The 19507-nt window shown below is 38.0% G+C and overlaps 1 protein-coding gene across 8 annotated transcripts in view; it reads right to left on the bottom strand.

Annotated features, from left to right (window-relative positions):
- Window positions 1-3188: 3188 nt before the first annotated feature.
- mybpha (myosin binding protein Ha) overlaps window positions 3189-19507 on the bottom strand; it is a 37488-nt gene continuing 21169 nt past the window's right edge. For 4 of the 8 annotated variants that reach the window (XR_004848018.2, XR_002746576.3, XR_004848022.2 and 1 more), the window contains 4 exons: window positions 17885-18071; window positions 17714-17776; window positions 13440-13482; window positions 11895-12261 (listed from right to left, as the gene is read on the bottom strand). Coding sequence is in view for 4 of the 8 variants with exons in the window: in XM_055012651.1 (XP_054868626.1) it covers window positions 17736-17776; window positions 17885-18071 (228 nt within the window). In the remaining 4 variants the exon portion in view is untranslated. Of the gene's footprint in view, window positions 4079-11894; window positions 12262-13439; window positions 13483-17183; window positions 17777-17884; window positions 18072-19507 lie in introns of those variants that run through there. The other 4 variants (XM_055012651.1, XM_035951873.2, XM_035951874.2 and 1 more) reach the window with 4 other exon arrangements.

Raw genomic sequence — 19507 nt, 5'->3', positions numbered from 1 at the left:
TGAACTGACTTCGGTTGCCTCAGCTTGTGCCATGCTTTTAGGTTTGATTTATGCACTAAACCTAGCTTATCCAAAACCCCTTCGCTTCACTTTTGAAGTACTCCAAAAAATCCTGATGCAGCTTGATCAGCATAAGATGTCCCCCAAAGTCTATAATCTGTATAGCAAACTTCAAACCTCACAGTAACGATACACTACGATGGATTCCTCCTCTGGGCCAACAAACGGCCTAGTGCCATACTGTGAAAAAACAATGGTGTTTGCACATAATGCATTTAAAAAATGTGTCTCTTTCGGTTGTTGGGCCTCATTTTAATGCTCGACGAGACTCAACAAATGTTCCTGAAAACCACAATTTGAAGTGCTTTTACACTGATTTTGTCATGGTTTGGCAGGAGTTTGTTTTCTCCAAACATATTTCCTTCTGTTTGTAGGGAAAGGTTGCATTTCAATTTGGTGTGTTCAGTTACACAACAAACAGTTGTGACCATGTGTAACTGTGATTTAATACTCTCATAGAAGTGTTCATATTTTTTCATCCCCATTATTCAGTTATAGTGTTCAGATCCATAATATTCACTGGCTTTAGTTGATGAAAGAGGTTTCTGCATAGTCTTGGCACGTTTTCATAGTTGTGAGAACACTGTATGTGTTGATATTTTTAGGCATATTTGTGTAATACTTTGATGCTAGGGGTGGGACGAGACACAATTTCCACGAGACGAGACATCTCACGAGATTGAGTTCACGAGATCGAGACGAGACGAGATTTTAACTACCGTTTTTAATAATACATGAAACCTATTTTTCACAATATATTTTCTTTTTATTAAGCAGACTGCAACGTCATTAACAAATTTAACTCTAAATATCAGCTCTTAACAGGAGTGTAATTCTCTCTGCAATAAAATTGTTTTTAGCTGAGAAGGTTAACAAACTAAAAGTGCTTTCTTTTTAAAGTGCAAAACAAAATGTGCAAACATTTGTGGATAACTCAAAAAATATATATATACTAATCTGTTGTTGTTTCGAGGTTGTTTTTGGTGGCGTGGTCAGGTTCAGGCTTTTGTGGTAGTTCTGTAAATGTCTTTGCATACAGCTCGTGTTAGCTCCTGTATATGGCAACATCTTTTTGCAGTGTTTACAAACGGTTTGTGTCTTGTTTGCGGATATTTTACCATCTTTTTCTTCCACCGGAAAACCAAAGTGTTGCCACACTGGAGATTTAAAAGTTGGGGATGGATCCTGGATTTCTCCTTCGTACTCCATTGCATTTCTGGCGGTTCTCTGTCTCGACTGCAGCACGTCTGTGCACACACCGGCACACACGAATCAAAACAACCCGCGCACTCATTGCGCACTGTCGCCCCTTAGTGGTGGGGGGTGTCATTGCATAACTCAGCAGTAGTATATTGAACAGGCCAAGATAAAATAAATACTAAAGGACTGTTACTTAAACTACAATCTCGTGGAAGGCGTGCACGGGAATTCTCGTGACATTTTTATCTCGCGAGATCTCGTGCCACGAGATCTCGTCCCATCCCTATTTGATGCACTATTTTGCACTTTGCCAACAAATACTTTGTGGTCTTACTAACAGTTGTGCATTTTGTGCATGTGTTTTAAAAAGGACAAACGTGCACTGTGTTGGCCCAAAAGCTGTGTTGGTGGCCATGAATTTAACATTTACACAATAAAGTATAAAAAAACCCGATCAGATTTGGTTTTTGTTTTTTTTGGTTTTTTAAAATATTCTCAGCCAACTTAAAATTGTAATTTTAGTTATATTAAAATTACATTTCATTTCAAGGTTACTACAAAAAGTAATTTTCATGAAACCATAATATTAGGTTAGAAAGGAGCATTATTTTACTTTTGGGTTATGCAAATTACTGAGTTGGAAAAACTGAAAATTTTAAGTTGACTTTCTTAATTTTAAGTTCGATTAATGCAAAATGTTGATTTGAGAATCATTGAATTATTAGGTTATTAAGTAGGTGTAACTTAAATCATTGTGTTAATGTAACTCAGTAACCTAATTTCAAATATCTTAAATAATTAGATGTTACCACATGAAACAATTCAATTAAGTTGTTCCAAGTCTTTTCTTTTTTCAGTGTAAGTAAACGTGGTAAGAATCTGGGAGGTGACTATGTTGCTTTGGTTGAAATTATAGCGTAGAAAGCTAAAGCGACATCTTAATGGACAACTTCGACCTCACATAATTGTTGCTTAATTAACACACAAATGTGGCACCTGGATTGTTTGAGGGATTACAGCGGAACTAAAGATGTGCACAGAGGCATTTGCATTGTTGTTGTCTGTGGTCTACTTGCATGGCTTTTTGCAATCTTAACATCTCTGTTTCAAGGTTGCCATGAGTAACTATAGGTTGCAAAGCAACTGAAACACACAATTACCACTATCAACAATGCATCAAGTCTGCTCATAAGACAAGCTGATCAGTTAATTTATCTCCATTTAGGAATGTGGCTTTAAAGTGTAAAATGAAAAGCATGCAAGCATCGTTTTTATGAATCCATACAAGTGTAAGACAAACATCAAAGCATCCTGTGCATGTTTGTTTCCATGCAACCAGGAGAAGCATATTTCAGCTTTTGTTGAAGGCTTTTTCCTCGAACGTCCACAGACATGGTTTATTCTGCAGGATTATTCTTTTGTTAATTGAATTTTGTGGAAGTACAGTGTTCATGCTGGGTGCAGAACACATAAAAGGAGCAAAATGGCCAACGTGCACACGTGATGTCGCTCGATGCGAGTACACCAGAGGCCTAACACGTGTTTATTTACTTTCAGTGAATCGACTCCATCTTTCATTTGTTTCGTTTGTTCACAGAGCAGAGGTTGTGCTCTTAAAAGCATAATAAGCCACTCCTGCAAACATACCTAGCATCTTGAATGCTCTTTGGGACGAGTACTGCCGCCTCATTTTCAGCGGGAATACAATGCCCTGGTACCTCTTAATGGCAATGCAGGTCATTGTGAGGATTCCTGTCACTATGGCTGTGGTTTGCACAAAGGGAACTGTCTTGCAAACCAGGACTCCTACAGGAAATAGACACAGGGATTAAACAGTGGCCTACTGAGAAACGGCACAAAACATACATTTCTATTAACAGTTTGTATCACTCATGTTGTCGGGTTGAAGAATGGAATCAGACATGAGCTCGTCCTGATCCTTTTTAATCTTCCTGTGGGGAATTGAATTAAAATCACGGCGCAGTCATAGCTGATTACAGAATAGAGCAATCACATGTTGGACTTCCAGTAAGCTGTGTTCCTATTGGCTGTCCAGGTGGCTGCTTGGTGTTATCAGGAACACCTGAGCAGCTCAGTGTCTTCCTGCTTTATTTAGCTGCAGACAAACATTTCCTCTGCTTCTCTTCACCACAGAACTGGGTTTGGCGCCGTTACTTTAGTTTGTTCTTTAGGCGTTGGTTTGCAGCTTCCAGCAGTAAAATCATCTTTAATGTGTTTCTTGGTGTGTTTTAGGGCTTTGTACTGGATAGTTGTCTTGGTAAATGTGGTTCTTTAGCCACAGTTAACACATGGTGCTAATGTGTGCAGTGAATTTGTGGATTTGCTGCAGCTGAGTTGGTTCTTTATCTTGGCTGTAGTGAGTCTTCAGAGGTTTTTGGTCAGGCACATTCTGTATTCTTGTGAACCAACGTTGGTTGTCCAAAAGGTAAGAGTTCCTGTCCTGATTCTCTGTTCTCAGAGGTTCTCTGGTAGGCTGCAGGAGACTTTAGCGTTTGGGTTGTGCTAGTTTGGTTTTTGTTCGGTTTCATTTGGACGACTATCTTGAGGCCCCTCCATGTGGTTTAGTGAGGTTTTCTTCAACAGTTCTACAAAGCAACCTGCAGCAGAAGAGACTTTGAGAGTTTTTAGGAAGTTCTGGAGAGCAGACTTTAGAGCAGCAGAAACATTTGTCAGCAGTTTGAGCAGGAGAAGGTGAGCTTCAGAGTAGAAATGAGGAGAAGGAAACCTTCTTGACCCGTGTGGTGAGGTCCTGTACCAAGAGTTTGAGCAGGTTGTGAAGAGTCTGTAGTTCTTTGGTCTGAAAGCACAAGAAGAGTCGACTCATTAAAGGAGAAAAAAGGAGATATTGTTGGTTCTTCTGTCGCTCTGCAGTTTCCTTAGACTGACTATCAAGTTTATATTTTAAATGATTTACCGTGAGCCCAAGAAGACTTCAATAAACTCCCTTCATCCCCTGGACACAACACATTTTATTACCATGTTACATCTTTTTTTTTTTTTTTTTTTTTTTTTTTTAACTGTTTTAATCATAGTTTTAGCAGTTTTTTCTCTTTGTTTAATTTTGTAATCTGTGTGAAAGATGCTAAACAAATAAAGCTGAATTGATAAAGTGAATAATTGATTAACTCATGATTGTGACAACAGAAATATTTTCATTGTGATTTAAGGGTTTGTTTCATTTTTAAGGTTGGGGTTAAAATCTTGACAAAAAAAGATTAAAGAAATAAATTGCATATAAAAAAGCAATTAAATCAAAGGAAAAAATGTTTAATACAATAAAACTTTTAACAAGAAAACTAAACATTAAATACAATAAAATTATATTAAAGAGACAAAGTATTTAATTAGATAATTAAATGGAAGATACAAAACATGTAATTATGACATTAAACAAAAATATTTAACATTGAAGATGAAATATTTTAGATCATTAAACATTTAACAAATACAATTAAACAAGAAGAATATTAAACATTTAAAAAAATACACATTTAATTAGATTATTAAACCTTTAAAAAGACAAAATATTTAATTAAAAAATTAAATGTTTAATTAAAAAATTAAATCTTAAAGACAATAAAACTTTAAATAGGAATTAAACAGAAAATACAATGAAGCATTTAAAAAGAAAATTCAACATTAAAAGGTGGTAAAACATTTAAAAAGAAAAACCTTAAAGATTTAATCAAAAAATTAAACACAGGGAAAGAAAAGGAAACAAGCCAATAAAACATTTGAAAAAACAACAATTAAACATTAAAAAGACAAAACATTTCAAAATCAAATCAGATATTAGAAAAGAATAAAAGGTGAGAAAAGAGCAAAACTAAACATTTAAGAAGAATCAAACTAAAGACATTTGAAAAGACACCAGTTAAACTTTAGAAGATCAAATTAAACAGAAGAGACAATAAAACGATGAAAAAGAGCAAAAACAGATCAAAGTCTTAAAGCGTTTTCTAGTCTGAAATGAAAACATCAAGTTGTTTCTTCAAACATTTCCTCTTTCTATGTTCTTGGTTTGATTGTGGACAGATTTACTAAGAACTCATTTCAGAAAACTGATTTCCAGATAAAGTCTACTAGTAGTTGAAGGCATTGATCAAACTAATGTTACCTTCTGATCTCCACAAACTTTACTGTTCAGTGAAGAGAATCAAAGTTTGTTAAGGATTTCTAAAAAACCCACAGGTGAAGGTCTGAGAAGAACTCAGATGGATGGTCTAAATGTGAAATCAAGACTCATGGTCACAAGTTTTAAGGCTTCTGTTAACCAGAAAGTTCAAACTAACAGAGAAGTACTGAGAAACTTTTAGGATTTCAGTCCTCAGACTGTCTGAAGGTTTAAACTAACAGAGAACTACTGTGGGACTTACAAAATTTCAGCCCTCAGACTGTCTGAAGGTTCAAACTAACAGAGAACTACTCAGGAACTTAGAAGATATCAGTCCTTGGACTGTCTGAAAGTTCAATCTAACAGAGAACTACTGTGGGACTTAGAAAATTTCAGCCCTCAGACTGTGTGAAAGCTCAGGTCCTGAGGACTCGGGAGGTCTGGAGGCTTGGAAAGTCTTGGAACTGAGGGTTCAACCCTCCAGCACAAAGGCTGAAGTCCCACCTCCTGACAAAAACGGTCGAGTCGAGACTCAAGTTAAAAAAAAAAAATCAAAAACGACAAAAAATAGATGATAAATGCGCAAAAAAAAGAAGAATTAGTATCTGAGCGAATAGCTCAGGGGAAAAGAAGACAGACTACCAAGTGGAAGGTCGCAGGTTCAAGACCCGCCACTGGCAGTTTTCTTTCTTTGTCTTTGTCAGAATTTTGAGAAAATTTAAGAAGTGTCTGGTCTTGAACCAGCGACCTGCAGCTCCATAGGCAAATCCTTAACTCACTGAGCTACAGATCAGATAAAAAGAAATAAATTCGTCCTCCCTTTGGCATCGTAGTTTCCGAAGTGACCACATGGGTGGAGCCAAGGCGGAGTCTGGGTGGAGTCAGGGCGGAGAGTAGGCGGGGACGTGGGTGGCGGCCTCCCCCCTCTACTCCCCCACCGCCCACCACACCGTCCCCCGCCCGACGAGTTCTTCGAGTCTCGACATGTTTTCCCGAGTTTCTTGAGTTTCCACGAGGTCGGAGGCAGAACAAGTTGTCATGAAGAGGTGTTGAAGTCGGCCAGGATGGAGTGAATTTTTACAGCGACTAGAAGGAAGACCACTAGAAGAGCAGGTCTTTAACCACCATCCATAAAATCCATGGAGTCTGCTCCAGAGAAATGAAATGAGAAATGAAGGGAGGTCAACTTTTATCAACCTCCATCCAGATGTTCAACATTTTTAGCACCACAAACCTTTAGTATCACACTTTTTTTTTATCATTTATTAGGATTTTAATGGAATCCACCAGCAGATTTTGTTTTGTTGACAAACTTTATTCTTGTCGTCGTGGGACTGTAGTATTTAAAACTGTTCCTTCTATTTGACCTCATGTTTATTAGTTTTAGTGGAGAAAGTTTTGTCAATTAGTCTCTTAAAAACTAAATAATAAATTGGATTAGTCAAGAGGTTTAAATTTCTTACTTTGTCATATTTTAAATATGACAAAAAAATATAAAAATAAAGTCTTGAGACAATTTGACCTGTAATTGGCGCTATATTAATAAAATTGAATTAAAATTGTATGTATCTTGTAATGTTGGAGTAATTCAGCCATATATGTTAGAAAACACATTTTCTTTGTCCATTAAACTGTCGTTTTCTCCAGTAATTCATTTCTTGTTTTGGTTTATAAAATGTCAAACCCAAATATATTCAGTTTACTGTCATAAAAACCAAAAAGATTTACATTCATGATGCAGGAATCAGACAGTTTTTCACTTTTTATCTTAGTTTAGTCAGAAAGATAGTTGATAATGTGTGAATCGTTGCAGCTTGTGAGCCGTAGAAGGTTTTAATCTTTGGGGCCGAGTGTCAAAAAACATTTAGAAACCAACATCAACAAAACACTCAACAAAGATTTGAACATCATTAAAGGGAAATCCAACTTTTGCATGACAATGTCTAATTAAAGGACATTTATTTCCAACGTAAATGTGTGATATTTATCCTCTGGAGCTTTCTCTTCACATCATCTTCCACCTGGACTGGTTTGGTCGGGAGCATGTGCAACAAACATTTGAAAAACTGCACTTTAACATCAATGAATGACACTGAAGTTTAATCTCTACATAAATGAGACTGAGTCTGGATGTGCTGCTCTGTCATTAACTCCTAAGTTTAGGGAAAGTTCAAACAAAAGAGGACAGTTCAGATAAGACTTGAGAATGAGCTTATTTTGAACAAACATCTCAGACTTTCTGAGCTTCAGCACCTCTAGCAAGATAATTTAACAACAAGCAACTCAAGAGATCCAGAAGTTGGAGAGTTAGCTTTAGCTGAGCCAAAGAACATGTGGGACGCTAACCGAGCAAACATTTCAGACTTTTCTCTGTGAATTCTGAGAAAAAATTTCCTATTTAACGACAGAGCTACACATCTTAACTCAGTCTCAACAAAACGGACTCTAATTCAGTGTCATCCATCCATATTAAAGTGCAGTTACCCAAAATATTTGCTGTATGAGCTCCAACAAAACCTGTCCAAGTAGAAGGCCACTTTGACAAACAGGAAGTGGACGATTCCAAGCAGATTGATAGAAGGGGAAACCGGACTGTACTAAGTTTGGTCGAGTATAGAGGGGTGTTTTGTGGGTTTTTAAGGCTGATAATGATTATTAGTGAGACTTTTGGAGTAGATATTCATTTGCAGTAAATGAAAGTATTTAAAATCTTGGAGTTAAACTTAGAAGAACACAAACTCTAACAGAAAACTTTGATACGTTTTTGTTTTGTTTACAGATGTTAAAGGAGTTTTATTCATGACGTATAACCAATCAAATCACTCCAGAAGACAGAGCGACCACAGGTAGATAAAGGTTCAGAGCCAAAGTAGCACCATTTTTGAATGTATTTATTTCCGTAAATCAGTAAAAAATAAAATACTGATAATCAGTAAATCAGTCAGGCCACAATTACTACAATTCTACAGTTGATGTCTCTTTCCTTTGACTTGTTATTTGTACAATATACGATGTATATTATGCCGTTTTTTCATCCCAAAGGTTATACTATGATGTTTTCTAAGAGACATACGATGCTACTCTGCTTGTTCTGGCCCTGCACTCCTCCTCTGTTGTTTTCTGGATTGTACTCAGCTGCATGCCTTCGTCCACCCGGCCTCCGTTGACTCGTCCCGCCTGCTGTCTCTGGAGCTGAAGCTGGATTGGAACAGACCAAAGTACAGTCCAATCACGATGCCAGCTGCCTCTCAAAAGGCTCCTTCATCTGGCAGGTGGCGGCACTTCTTCTGAAGGGAAGCTGAGCTGGCTCGGCAGAACTTTGGAGATGTGTTCCAGTGGTTGGTGGATGTGTGGGGAGATAGAGAGGGACCTTCAAATTGTTCAAAAAGGAAAACAGGGAACCCATTGGTAGTTTTAGTTTAGGGTGCTACTGCGGTGTGTTTTTGGGCTTGAAGAGGTGAACAGGAAGAGTTTTTTTTCGTATTGATTATCTTTTACTTTGTTCCTGGTTGGAATGCCCATCAATGTCAACATGAAGTTCACTTTTAGTTCTGTTTATTTATTTTTATTTTACTAACACCCATTTGTTTTTAACCCCCTCACATGTTGTGTTGTTGTAAACTTACTCTTTCAAATAAATTCTCGTCTAACCCTCTGGAAAGCAGCGTTTGGACTGTTTTTGTGTTGCTCCTCATCTACTGACAGCTGTGGCCTAAAGGCTATACTGTGACGTTTTTAGAGTGACATGCTATACTATGATGTTTGTTGGGCGACACACTATACTATAGGCTTTTTTATTTGACATATTACTGACTTTTTTTTTTGTTTTAGTTTTTTTTGTTGTTTTTTAGCAACATATTAGAAGAATTTGAACAGTTTTAAAACTTACTATACATTTACTTGTGCAATGAAATATTATTCTATGGCATTTTTTAGACGACATATTATACTATGATGTTTTCTTGAATAACATACTATTTTGGCAATATATTGCACTATGACATATTTTGAACCACATATCATACATGACAATTTTAGGCAACATCCTATCATTTTGCGCTTTTTGAACCACATAATAATCTATGGGGTTTTTTTGCAGACATGCTATACTATGAACTACAGGCCATACTATGTTATTCTTGAGTAAAGTATACTATACTTTGACATTTTCTGAACTACATTCTACACTATGGCGTTATACACAGAGTGCTTTCGTTACATGTTGATTTATAATCTAGATTTTTTTCTGTTTTGTTTTTTGACGGGATTACCACAGACCTGACCGTGAACACCGTTGACACCCACCTGAGGGAGACGCTGCCTAAGATCTCAAGGCTGCTTGGTCGTGGTCTTTCTGGCACGTACTCTTCCAAGATGAGCCGGGAAGTTTAACACTGATGGAATGACACCAGGTCTAAGCCGACAAACTTCCAATTCCTCCTCAACCCGTAGTCTCTGGGAAACCTACATGGAGTAAGAAAAGTAGACAGAGAAGTAAGTAAGTCTGTACACAACATATTAAAAATAAATCATGCTAATAAATTAAGTACAAATAACCGAATTCGCCAATATACTGGAGACCAGAGCTATTTAATTTGATAAGTATAACCTTGTTTAGTAACATTTCAATTATTTGAGAGCAGTCCTAAAGAATTGCCTGTAATCCCAATCATAAAATGGGTTTGGAGGAAGAACATAGATGGTAATCTGGATATACATGAGTTAGGCTTTATAACTACTATTGGTAGTATTGGTGGTAGTAATAGCAATGTGACTACTACTACTAGTAGTGGTAGTACATTACTGCTGCTGATACTGGCACTGCTACTACAACTTGTAATACTATTACAAATGCTAACACTACTTCTACGACTCTAACAGCTGTTTATACTACTACTGCTGCTTGTACTTTTAGTATTACTACTACTGCTTGTACAACTATACTACAGCTACTATTAATCGTCTGGTATTTGCTTGTCAAGCTGCTAGCTTGCCTTAGTGTTTTGCTAGTGGCTAACTAGTTAGCTCTCATAGACTGGAAGCTCTCAACAAGATTTCATAATGAAAAAAGAGCCAAAAACTATTCTTACCTATGAAAAGTCATTCCAAGTTTCCTTGTCTCAATCGTACGACGTAGTGTGTAACTGTATGCAGCACAGTGAGCCGGCATTCTTCTTGTTTCCGTTTTCACGCCGTCTACATCAACAGAATGCACTGAAACTTTGCCCCCACTAGCTTAGCCTCGCTGTAGCACGCAGCTCAAAGGGGCGTGTCCTATCTACTCATTCATATCTATGAGAACAACGGTGGCTACACATAAGGACGCAGGACGTTGATTAGCTGCGTAAATACCATTATATACAGTCTATGGTAAATACGTATGTGAATCGCATCATTGGCTGCAGCAGCCAGTCACTGGTCACTCACTGACTCACATTGAAAAATAGCACAGAATGAATTGTTACGTGTTTATTTTATTTACAATTTAGGTTGGATTTTTTTGTGTGTGCGCAGCGCAGATTTTCTATGCGCGGAGACCGTGTCAGCAGTGCGCAATTGCGCACGCGCGCAGCTTAGAGGGAACAGTGGTACCCAGGCAGGGGAACACGAGGGAGGCAAACAGGACAAAGCAAAGACAAGACTATTTATACACAGAGAACTGATCAGGGAGACAAAATACAGGTAAGTCACGAGACAAAGGTGAAACTAATAAGGGCAATCAAAAAGGAGAAAAAAACAGACAAGGGGTAGAAGTAAAGACACCAGTGATACACAAGGAAAGGTAATTTCAAAATAAAACCGGAAGTAACTGAAAAGGGACGTGGAAGATAAAAAGTGACAGGGGGAGACACAAACAAGCAGACACAGGAGACATGACAAAGAAAAACACACAGGAAGGAATTTAACAAAACAAAAACAAAACCCAAAGACCAGGAAAACAAGCTCAGGTCTATTGTGCATTAATATAAACTATTTTTTTATTTCCTTTTACTTAAGTATAAGTTTCCTTTTATTTCATGTCTAGAGAACATAAACTGCTACCAAACATTAAACCATTTATCCTTATTTGTTATAAGGGGCATTTTTGACAGCTTTTCATGGTGTTTTAACTAACCTCACTAGAATACTGTAGAAAGTGCTTGTTTTGTTGTGTTTTTTCTCTTTTGACTACATCCAAATGTTTTTTTTTTACCCCATATTTTATTTACCATTGATCAGAATAAGATAAACAAAAATCCCACTCAGTACCACTCACAGTGGCAGCAGAAATTTTACATTTGGATCTTGAAACCTTGCCAGATAAATTCTAATGTATCTGAATGGCTACCAAGTATTAAAAAATCTTCATGAATCAACTTCTTCACACGTGCCAATTCTCAAATATAGTGCTATACAACTTGCTACAAATCCGACAAACCTCAAAACTGTGTCTAGTATAAAACCATGTGTGACATTTGATTGGAAATGTCTTGAAATTTGTGCAGAAATCCACATAATATATAATAAAATACAATTTTTATTAAACATCCATACAGTCATTGCAATACCATCTCCGAGGATTCAGTTTTATTGAGTTGTACATATACTGTATATGTACCGTAACAAACAGCAAATGGGCAAAGGCAGAAAAAAAACACGGTAACTATAGCTTTACAAACATGTCACCAATTAAAATAACATACAACAATTGGCAAACTAAGATATGCAGGATGGTGTGTGTCTTCCCTGCACACTAGAAGTGAAAAAGTCAGGATGAGTGAGTAGAAATAGATATGGAGATGTCGCTGTGGTGTTTTGTCTCTTTCTTCATTATGTACACAATGCCGCACAGCCCGCGACAACTTTTTCTAACCTCCTCAAACACTCTGGAAGAAATAGGAGACATACACAAAGGATTAGAGAGATTTTTTTATATGCTGGGGCCAGTTGTATAGGTATGTAGTGTAATATTTTTTGGGTACAATGTGCTAAAAGTAAAAGATGATATAATTATGGCAAATGCTATTAGACTGAAGACCAGAGTTAAAACATACGTGTAAAATATATAATGATGAAGGTTTTAGTAATCACCGATGTTTTGATGGTATGGTGTGTGTCTGTGGAGGATCATAAAGGAAAACATGTATTGTTGGGGTGAAGACAAATCAAATGATAAGTGGATTACTCAAAACATAATGGTGTAAACTTAAAGTAATATAACTTTTGAAAGAGGTGTATCAGAAACATAACAATACATAAAGGTATAATATGCATGTAATCTGTCTCAAAATACTAGGGCAAAGTTTGAACATGTTCTCTGTAAAACATGACCTAATGATAACCTGATGCGCATGTCTTCTGTAAAGCGAGATCTAGGGGTGAAATACGATAACCTGACATCATGATCTGACAAATAGATTTAGAAAAGTATAATAGTGTCAGAACTGTCACTCCAATAATATGCCCTATAGGCATGGGAAAAATGATCAACTCCCAAAGCATAAAAGACAATGCATAGCTCAGTATCTCCGTTTTTTCTTGTGGTGTTAATCACTGCTAAGAACTAATCCTGGATTTTTGTCAACAAGAAATCCTGCTGCCTCCAAACGCTGACTTCTCTTGGTGATTCTTTTGTATATCTTTAACATTTGAACACGGTCGAGTCTTAGACTCTGGCCCTTGATTTGTGACTTAGTTTATGCTTCATTAGGAAAAGCATTACAAAGTAATACATTACTATACAATTATTTGGAGTGATGACAACACTGTTTGGGGCACAAAAACATGTCGTGTTTACATCACTTCAAAGGACATTACATTACTTATACGTTCATTAAATTTTAAGACTTATCTTGAGGACTTGTGAATGTCCACAAAAGGGAGGTGTGTCCCCACAATGTGACTCTGTAACGAGATCTCCACAGAACAGGAAACACACACACACACACACACACACACACACACACACACACACACACACACACACACACACACACACACACACACACACACACACACACACACACACACACACACACACACACACACACACACACACACTCACCTTAAAACATAAGACGTGGACTTCCGCTGGTCCTTTATAGGCACTGATGGAAAGATGATTAGAGAAAGAGGAGGGTTAAAGGGGTCATCAGGTGTTAATCACTTCAGCCACCAATGTGTGTGTTGATGTTTTTAAGGTCTTCTATGTGCGTGTGTGCTTGTGAGCTCCCCTGGGTATTTTCCATCAAGGATTATCTTCTGGCTTGTTTTTTTGCCCTCTTAGCCCATTCTCCCTTCCTCTCACAGCACTCCACTTGGCCTGTTGACTCATGGTAATGTGAAGAGTTTGGCTGTGTGTCACATCATCTGGAGTCATTTTTAGAAGCTGTGGAGTGCCGCACTGACATCACCGCTACCTCCCACCCAAAGGCGCTCCCTGCCTAATCCCTCGTTCTCCCCCTTGTGGGGCCCTCCCATGTATGGCTGCGTCTTATGGGACCACATCCTGACACTGTGCACAGACTCACGAGCATGATCACGTCATTTATAGAGCACAGTTTACACTTCTGGTAATCTGATCGCAGGAGGACAGCTGTACATACAGGTGTGAATGCATCCAAACACATTGAGAATGCATTAAGATCTGATCGCTTGAGCCTCATTTGTAGGGTGGTCAGGAAGGCATGTGACCCCGTTTACAGTATAGTGTGAACACACTTGTGTCCCTGACCACACTGAAGGTCACTTTGCAGTGTGCATGTGGCACGGCGACTGCATCCAGTTTATTGGCCAGTATCAACAGCTAAGACAGGGAAGTGAGGCCCTGTATTCAAGGTAAAGCTGCAGAATGACATCGCAATCTTCCACTAATGCATTTACTGTTATATTTCCCAATTACAAAATAAAATTTGAGCTGGACACCAACATTTGATTAAAATGTCACTCTGAGATGCATTCTGATGACTATGTGAAGTCCTTTGATCTGACGTGCTGTAAACTGGTACTTTATAAAAACTGAACTGAATTAAAATGGTATCAGATTTTTTTTCTTAGTGATCAAATGTAAGTCTCAACTCTGTGAATTTTTTTTCTCACAATTATCCCACTCAAGATCTGGATGTGAAACTCAGTGTCTCAGACTTGTTGCTAATCTCACTAATAAATGCACAAATCTCAGTCTGTATGTGAGTATGTGTTTTTTTTTGTTTTGCACATTTCATGATTCATACAGCCAATCATACACCTTCAAACATGGGGATCTGAGGACGTGCAGTCATTTGGATGAGTAGTGACCATTTTTACTCCACCAAGGAACACGGTGGAGTTATGTAATGATCCGCACATGTGAATCCATCCATCCATCCTTCCTTCCTTCCTTCCTTCCTTCCTTCCTTCCTTCCTTCCTTCCTTCCTTCCTTCCTTCCTTCCTTCCTTCCTTCCTTCCTTCCTTCCTTCCTTCCATCTGTGCACAACATTATTCAAAAACAGACTAATGGATTTAGAAGAAATTTTCAGGGAAGGTCAGAAATGACACAAGGACCAAGTGATTAGATTTTGGCAGTGATGCGGCTTATAATCTGGATCCACGGATTTGTTAAGGATTTCCCATTGAAATAGCAGCATGGCCTCACTGTAACTATGACAAGTGAACAGTACATACACACGTACACATGATTGCGATCCTACTACAAATCTACAGCTGCCGAATTTTTGGAAATGAAACAAGGAACAATTGATTAAATTGTGGGGGTGTCTGAGTCCCATCGATTCCCGCCACCCTACATATTTAGGTCAGGCCGTACATAACGAACACATGCATAACAAACACCTGTGTTCAGCACAAGGTCAGGGAATGAAAAGTCTTGGTGGAGTATCGCGCGCTCTGAGTGCTTTTCTTGTTGAGATTGTGATTTTTTTTAGCTGATGCTAACATGCCTGTGGCACTGCACTAGTTTTTTAAAATTTTATGTGGCACTTTGTTCTTTCTATGTAGCCATAATGGCGATGTTCTCAATGTACTATTACTTTTATTTTCCTTTTCGTTGCGCATGTGTTTGGATGGAAGTTTTAATTTCTAATAAAGATTCGTGGTCTGGACCAATGTCAGCTGGGATTTCTCTGTTATTAGTCTATTTTTTGCTACATACCGATATTAAAAAGAAAAATCAGAGAAGCTGATGAGCCCAGTAAAAGACAGTCCTGCTTTTCTTGTGTATCTGATAATTCTCAAACTGGACAAGACAACTTGTCTTAAAGGGGGAGGAGGGGAGCAATAGGATAAACTGCTTAGAATCTAGTCATTTCCAGTCCTGGTGCTATAAATACTCATTATAACTCACAACCAACTGATGTAAGCAATTTCCACTAAATATGCAATTAATTTAGACTTTAACAATGTTTGCTAAAATCTGCCGTGACACCCTACACTCATTTGTCCACTGATTTCACATCACAAATTTAGCAGTTTAAATTACAACTGAACAGCAGTTTAAACTCACAACCTTGGCTAAAAGGTATTACAAATAATGGAGCCTTATCATTGATTAACTGGGTTGAAAATGTAAATAATAAGCAAATTTCCTGAATGAGTTATAGAAGAATCCCACTAAAAGCATCACTCACTACTGTGTTATCTAATGCCTTGTCCTACCTAAATTGTTGTGCATTTTATTACTCCAGGGAGGCTTTTGGTCAAGATTAAGTTCTGCTTAGGAGAAAAAAACTAACTGCAGAGAGAAAAAAAACTGCCATTGAGAAATTATTTAATGTAATTGGCTTCTTCTTCATGTGTGACATAAAGTAGGTGTGGAAAGTGGTAGTGTTTCATAGTCCTGTAAAAAGAACTAGTGGCATGTCCTTTAGCAGTAGAATTAAACCACTATCCTTCGCTCTCTAACTCCTTTACAACCTTCAACCATCCAGTGCATCTCTTTACCAGACAGTTTAGACATATATCTTGCTATTCTTACCTTCTCAAGTGTCTCTCCTTTCTGTATTTTTCATCTTGCCACTGTCGTTCACCACTTTATGCTTTATTTAAAGACTTTAATGAGGCCTCTCTTGTCAACACTTGAAGCAACACAATGAGTAAAGCCTCCCGACACTCCTTGAAAGGCTACACCACTCAAGCATTTAAAACACCAATATGCCAAACATGAATGTGAGTAATAGTGAGGTATAAATAGAAAGACGAGAGCTGTAAAAACAATCAAATTTGGCATTTCTTTTGCACCGACATTAATCTTTGGCACATTACCACATCCAAAAGCAGGGTTGGCAAAGTACAAGATGTACAGAGGAGAAAGCAGAGATGAGGAGGAAAGAGGAGGGCAAGAGAGACGCGAACATTAGTTGTGACTGGTTTTAATGTAATGCAGTGTGTTTAAGAATGCTGTCACTCATGGCTGGTCAGCAGCCGTGGGAGTATTATCAATCTGAATCTCAGACAACTGTGTGGTTATCTCTCAAGCACAAGGCTTTTGTGTGAAAGCGGTAATAAGAAACTATTTCTTAGGAGATAAATATATAGCACTGAAATGTGCTCCCACAAGTAACATATCTGGGGCTTCCTTTAAAACAACACAGCTGGGCCAGTTCAGCTCTGCAGGAAAAAAAACAGCTGCACAGTTGTATAAAAACGTCATAGCTGCGCTCATGAGTGAATGGAAGTTTTGGGTCGAGACCTGTCTGCTAAAGAATGCCAACAGTTCCTGTTGAACTCACCCATGGAGGAATGGGTGGCTGAGTGGAGAACAAAGTCAAAAACTCCTACAACACATGAGGAAACAAGCACAAGGGAGGGCTGTCTGTTCTAGGGCCTGGTCCATTTATTTGCACAAATGACATGTTTTGCATGCTATAGGTCTCAGGAGAAGCCTGTTCTGTTCTTATGATCATCTGTGATCCAAAATATATGGCCAGAAAGAGGTCTGTTTAGGCTTTCTTTTAGGAGTTGCCAAGCAGTTCTGTGTAGATTCTCAGTCATCCAGGTCACGGTAATCCTAAGACCTTCAGTAGAAAGCTACCGAACTTTTCATTTTCGTATTTGAAGACGATTCATCTCATTTAAGAGGCTTCTTCAGTTCTGAGCTCTCCCTTACTTCTTGAGTCAGAAGCCTCTTGGATGAGAAGTGGAATTTCTTCAAAAACCAGTTGCTTTCTACTGACGCTCCTCGGAAAGAAAAACAACATAACATTGTGGCTGGCTCAGACATTATTGCATATTCATGGATGAAAAACAAATATACATGCTTAATGGAAACAGTGGACAGTCGATTCCATTAATTAACTGGTACAATTAGCAAATTAATTACCAACTAATGTTGTATTTCTTACCGCCGAGGGTTTAGTTATTGGTTTATTTGCCCTTCTCCTTGTCAGTCTCTGCAAGAATAACCTCTGTTGGGAGAACAAGGTCAGTATTAGTTAAAAATTTCAGTGTGTACAGACATAAATACCAGTGTATCTCATAATGGTTTGGAAGACCATATTTCTCAAGATACATACGTTTGACCTCCAGTTTGCAGGAGACAGTGGCCTCTCCCTGGGCGTTCTTGGCTCTGCAGGTGTACACGCCACCATCGAAGCTGCAGGGCTTACGGATCTCGAGGGAGCAAATGCCCTGGTTGGAGAGCTGACGAAACTTTGGGTCGTCACCAATTATCATTTGATTCTTCAGCCACTCAATCTTTGGCTGAGAGATGGAGAGGACACATTTATACACTCATTAACATTTCCATTCCTCAAACTTACCTTATTCTATCTTGGTCTTTAGGCATATTGATGCTATGACATATTCTAAAATTTCCTCTCAGCTCATGCTCATGTCTTGAACTTACATTAGCACCTGTGCTAGTTTTTGAAACGGAAGCAGAAACCTGGAATGAACTTTAAGGTTATAATTTAGTTCCGTTTTTTTACTGTCTCTCAATTAGAAATTGTTTTTGCAGGACAATAAAAACTACAATAAAAGGTTTATTCAACAAGAAAATGAAGAAAAAATGTATAATTTTATGTATGATGATCAGCATTTTACAAAGCTCCTTTAACACTCATAAATATGATTGTCTATCTTATACACTTTGTGCTCCAACAAGTCAATGTCAATGTCTTTACCATATCCAAAGAGGCTGTCAGTCTCTCTAAATCGCATTAGACAATAAATATGCAATAAATATTCCTCTCGAGTTGAAAACTGCAGTGGAAATCCCAACAGTTTATTACAGCAAACCCACTGATCAGATCTGTTTTTTTTTTTTTTTTTATCAGTACAAGCTTTTAACACAGCAACTGTGTAGTGTCTGTTTCCAGCTTGTTTTCCACTGAGCTCGGATCACTGGTGCTGAGTGTGAGAGTTGGATAGAGTGGAAGAAACATAAACCTTTTCCTGACCCCAGGTGTATTGAATTGGGTTTCAGTAGCACGCTCTCTGTGAGGATTACCTCATGGCCCAACTTCATGCAAGGTGACTCTGTTGCACCTCAGCTGATACATTTCTGAACTGTTTCCAAATTTTCTCAATGATGTGTGAAACAAGTGGCCTCTCACTGGGTTTTCATGGCTCTGCAGGTGCACACACCAGCATCTAAGCTGTAGGGATTGAGGTTTAAATACCCAGAATAATATTAAATGAAATATATTTATTGTAGGGGAACTTAGGGGTTAATATAGCAAAATAGCTTTGGCAATGCAATATTCTTTTTTAATTCAACATTTTTCTGGTTCTTTTTCAGATTCTTGCAGATTCTAACATCTCAGAGACTTTGTCAAGTTTAGTTTAAGTTAAACTAATCTGTAAAAACACTGCGAAATGAAAACTAATACCATTTATTGAGTCCGCTGCATGTCCAATTTGACAAAAACCAGGGACATGTTTTCACACTGGAGCAGCTGTGGTTTAGGTGGTTGTGGTAAGTTAGGTTTTTGCTAATGGCAGTCCTGGCTCCTCATCATCCATGTGATGAAGACACTGAATCCCAAGGTGCTCCCAATGGGCTGCTGGAAAGAGGACGGATGACTGGCAGGCAAAATTGTAAAGCGCTTTGTCTATAAAGGTAGGAAAACACTATATTAGTGTAGCCCATTTACTATTTTTACCATCCTAGGTAGAAGACTGATTACTGAATACTT

Source organism: Amphiprion ocellaris, chromosome 8 (genome assembly GCF_022539595.1).
Source record: "Amphiprion ocellaris isolate individual 3 ecotype Okinawa chromosome 8, ASM2253959v1, whole genome shotgun sequence".
NCBI classification, from domain to species: domain Eukaryota; kingdom Metazoa; phylum Chordata; class Actinopteri; family Pomacentridae; genus Amphiprion; species Amphiprion ocellaris.
This window is presented reverse-complemented; position numbering and strand designations above follow the sequence as displayed.